Below are 3,762 nucleotides of genomic sequence, written 5' to 3'. Positions count from 1 at the left end.
CTTCACTCCTTTGTAACAACTAAGGCAAAAATGTAATTAATTCTGAAAATCTTTTCAGGACCCCACGGTCCCGACCCCCAACTTTGGGAAACACTGATTCTAGTCCATACCTGAGAGCCTTGCCACAGCGTCTGCAGCGAAGACGGCGGTGGCCTCGTGTCTCGTATCCACAACACGGATGCCAACCTTCTCACAAGCCACCAGGATGGGCGAGATGTGCCCSCCAACAAGGGTGAAGAGAAACTTGACTCCGTGTGAGCGGAGAACCTCTGCCACGCTCTCACCRCCATGCCGTGGGCTCTTTGTCTCTGTCTGAATGAAGTGAGGGAATAGAATAAAAAAACATGTCCAGTTAATGTGTTAATAACACAAACCTGAAGTGGTTAAACTAGCTGTAAAGTGCCCTGAATAAACAAATGTCACTATGAGATGGGAGCCCCTCCCTGGTAGGTCACCTGTCACACACACACCCGTGTTTTACAACAGCAGCACGATTCAGACCTGTGGTGGTGTGCTCCTTGGCTTTGTGCAGTCCCACTAACAACCTGAGGCTGTTTGATGACAGCCTTTGTGCTTCTACCACAAACCTGGTCAAAGTTTATGTGAATGGGGAATCAGCTTACCTTTTGAGACCTGTGACAACTTTGATCCRGGCACAGATGATGTTTACAGATAATATTTACACCGACCGCACTGTGCAACGCTGCATTGAAGATAGTACACAGCGTAACAGAAAGGCAGGTAAATGAATGGCGTATTGTAAACACCTACCTKGTGAAACAACTGGTAAATTACGCCAAGTTTGTAGGCAGCAAGCACGAGCCCAACCACTGCGATGCAAGCAGAGCATGAAAGGACACTGGCGACGCATGTAAACGACTCCATGTCGGGGTATATTACTTATAAAACAAATAAAACTCAGCTAAAGTTAATGTATCCTACTTTTAGCTTGATTCGTGCTAGGCTAAAACATGCAGAAGCTCCTGTTAAAAGTGTGAACTTTGCAAATGTTTCGATTTGCAAGTAAATGCACAGCACAGCTAATACTTCTAAAGTCAATTAAAAACCCYTTTGAAGGCCATTCTGGTAGCTTTACAGGTCCAAATGACAAATCTCCCTCAGCAGGGACGCCGACTCAATCAACACTTGTACTCAGATCAAGTTAGCAAAAGAAATAGGACGTGCTTCCCTTACGTATTTTCAAAATAAATGCGCATTGGCAATCTGCGCGTTTTAATTGCATGTTTTATGGTATATATTGTATTTGATATACATTTATATTTGTCTTCATAATTTTTAATGGATTTTTAAATAGATTTTTAAAAATTTTTTAAGTAATAAAGTTTACTATATAATTTTTATTTTTATTGTGAAATAAAAAGCTTGGTTTCCGGTTGCGTCGAAGCAATTTCCAATATGGCTGTGCAACGTTCGGTTCAAATGTGGGCGGTGCAAATGAAGTGACAGACAAGAGTTTAGTCCAATGATACGCTTGTTAAAGTTTCTCACTGTCAAATCAGATCATATCTAACCAGAGCAAAGTTCATACTGAAATGATAACAGAAGATTGCTTAGGCTTTTACGATTTTCAAATTTGTGAAAAATTAACAAACACGTTTAGTTTACTAATAAGCTTATGAAAAACCGATGCCTWCATTTATTAATTACATTTTAATAACTACACTAATGCATTGCAGTAATTTGTTGCAAATGTTATTACAAAAACAGCTTTTTTTGTCATTTTCCTTTTTCTTTTTTACAGCAGTGTGCAGAAGGGAAGTTTGTACACATCAATGGTTTTTCCATGATCGGGATTTTCCCCAAACAGTATTTTTTCATCCACTTTTTGCTCCTCAAAAACAATAATCTGAAAGAAAAAGCAAAAAAATATTTTATTTTGTTTTACATACACAATTGCTTCAAACTAGCATTAAAAATGGTTCAAAGACACAAAGAATTCCTCCCTAGTTGATCAAAAGCTGATAATATGAACTTGAATTACTTTGCAGTCAACATTGTACCTGATTCTCTCCACATCTGAGCCAAGGGCCTGGGAGATAAAGGAAATGCTGTGGGCCAATGATCCAGTAACGGCCAAGGTTCTGCCCATTGACAAAYACAACTCCTTTACCCCAACCCTGTGGATAAATACACTGTTATGATACATAAATATTTTTAACATATCAGCAAGAAATGTTATCTAAAATGATAAATTATCTTTATGTGAAGTTTAGTAGACAGTATTGCTTAGCCTGCAGACTCACAGTGAGTTTMATGAAAGTGTCTTTGGGTGGACCATCCACACACAGTGTGGCCTGGAGGAATCCTGGGACAGACWGTGACTTGAAGTCAGTTTTCCACTGATCTGAATTCGATAATCTAGAAGGGGTGGAGAAAAACTGAATCAACATTTATCAGAATGCCAACTCTGACTGTTTCTCACATTTTCTTACACTAGGATGAATCAAAAGGTTTGAAACCTTGTGTCATAAAATGCAAGTTAAAATCTCTTCAACTAGAAAAATGTTTGATGCCATGCATAGATTTGTTTGGAGGGTGATAGCTGGAATTCAGACTACAAACCTTTTTATGAAGCTTGGCTTTAAATCTAAGCAGAATGTGGTGAACCCTCTCAGTGGTGTGTGATTCAACACAATGTCTCCCACTATACCTGTAACAAATGAACAGGCAGCTTTTTATTTATTGTTCAAAGAGAAAAGCAGAGGCGTCCAAAGACAAAAAGCAAACGTTTGGTGCAGTAGCCAGCATGCAATGTTACTGAATCAAACTGTAAAGAAATATGTGATAAATAAATGGAAGTCTGAATAAAACAGCAGAAAACTAGTTTATGGTCTTTTACAAACTTTATTCCAAATCTGACTCCTTTCAGCTCCACAGCAGCCAGGCCTTCAGGCCTCAAAGTAAAACGGCCTTGGGTCTTATCAGAACAGCATCAATGATAACAATAACAATAAACTCTCAGACAGCTGGCCTCTGTGCCTGGCTGCTCTAAGAGAAGACTGACCACAAAAAACTGACAAACTGAATAATGATGAATCTTAACGTGTGTCTGACTTCCAGCTCACACCCCTGGAGGTGCTACCTTTTACGTCAGACGTTAGAAGGTAAACAGCTTTGTTTATACAGACAGAAAGATCACATTGATGAGACACACTAACTCTCATTCTCTGTGTAATAGAACTAATACTTTTATGTTCAAGCAAGTAATTCATGACAACCTTTAACGACCTAGGTTTTCATGACATGCTGTTCATCTGCAGATAGAATGACTAAAGTTAGAACAAGATTTGCTAACAACAGTCATTCTTAGATATATCACTTGTGTTTATCTTTGTGTTTTCCATTGACCCTGTATCAAATCTTGCTAAGATGACAGAATGGTGTTTGTTAATATATATATGAGGCCTCTCAACAGTGTTCAACAGTAGTGGTGTGGAGTGGAGTGACAGAGAGAAGCAGAGGCACACAGACAGGCCAGGTTGTTCTCTGTGTTTCCTGTTGTTGCAATAAAACTCAGCTGATCATCTCACGGAGTACCTTCATTCTTGGACCATGTATTTCTGGCTTTGTTAGACAAATATTACCATAACACCCTGTTTAAACCACATGGCTGCAATGATCAGAAAGTATTAAAATACGAGACTGGATCTGACATTCATTTAGTTTGGCCTTTAMATTGAAAGTAGGACACATTTTTAACCGATTCAATGCTTAAAATGGATCACGGGACATTAAACTCTA

At 39.0% G+C, this 3,762-nt stretch overlaps 2 protein-coding genes and 1 long non-coding RNA gene across 3 annotated transcripts in view; all 3 read right to left on the bottom strand.

Moving 5' to 3' along the window:
* Positions 1–1,143, bottom strand: part of ilvbl (ilvB (bacterial acetolactate synthase)-like) — a 13,300-nt gene extending 12,157 nt beyond the window's left edge. Inside the window, exons 1-2 of the mRNA XM_014019956.1 lie at positions 772–1,143; positions 111–312 (exon numbers count right to left, since the gene is read on the bottom strand). Of these exons, the coding sequence (XP_013875410.1) occupies positions 111–312; positions 772–885 (316 nt within the window). The 5' untranslated portion in view covers positions 886–1,143. The remainder of the gene's footprint in view (positions 1–110; positions 313–771) is intronic.
* Positions 1,144–1,474: 331 nt separating this feature from the next.
* On the bottom strand, positions 1,475–2,132 carry LOC106525653 (uncharacterized). Its single transcript, XR_001311144.1, has 2 exons — positions 2,022–2,132; positions 1,475–1,867 (listed from the first exon to the last, which is right to left on the bottom strand). It is a non-coding gene; the product is annotated as an uncharacterized LOC106525653 (long non-coding RNA).
* Positions 2,133–2,274: 142 nt separating this feature from the next.
* The window catches only part of LOC106525652 (beta-galactosidase-1-like protein 2), a gene marked incomplete at its 3' end in the record, with an annotated part of 20,226 nt that continues 18,738 nt past the window's right edge, over positions 2,275–3,762 (bottom strand). The window contains 2 exon segments of the mRNA XM_014019955.1: positions 2,275–2,379; positions 2,584–2,671. Of these exon segments, the coding sequence (XP_013875409.1) occupies positions 2,275–2,379; positions 2,584–2,671 (193 nt within the window).

This window comes from Austrofundulus limnaeus, unplaced genomic scaffold, assembly GCF_001266775.1.
Source record: "Austrofundulus limnaeus strain Quisiro unplaced genomic scaffold, Austrofundulus_limnaeus-1.0 Scaffold236, whole genome shotgun sequence".
In the NCBI taxonomy this organism is placed as follows: Eukaryota; Metazoa; Chordata; class Actinopteri; order Cyprinodontiformes; family Rivulidae; genus Austrofundulus; species Austrofundulus limnaeus.
Note: the sequence above shows the minus strand (reverse complement) of the source record. Positions and strands in the feature narration are given on the sequence as shown.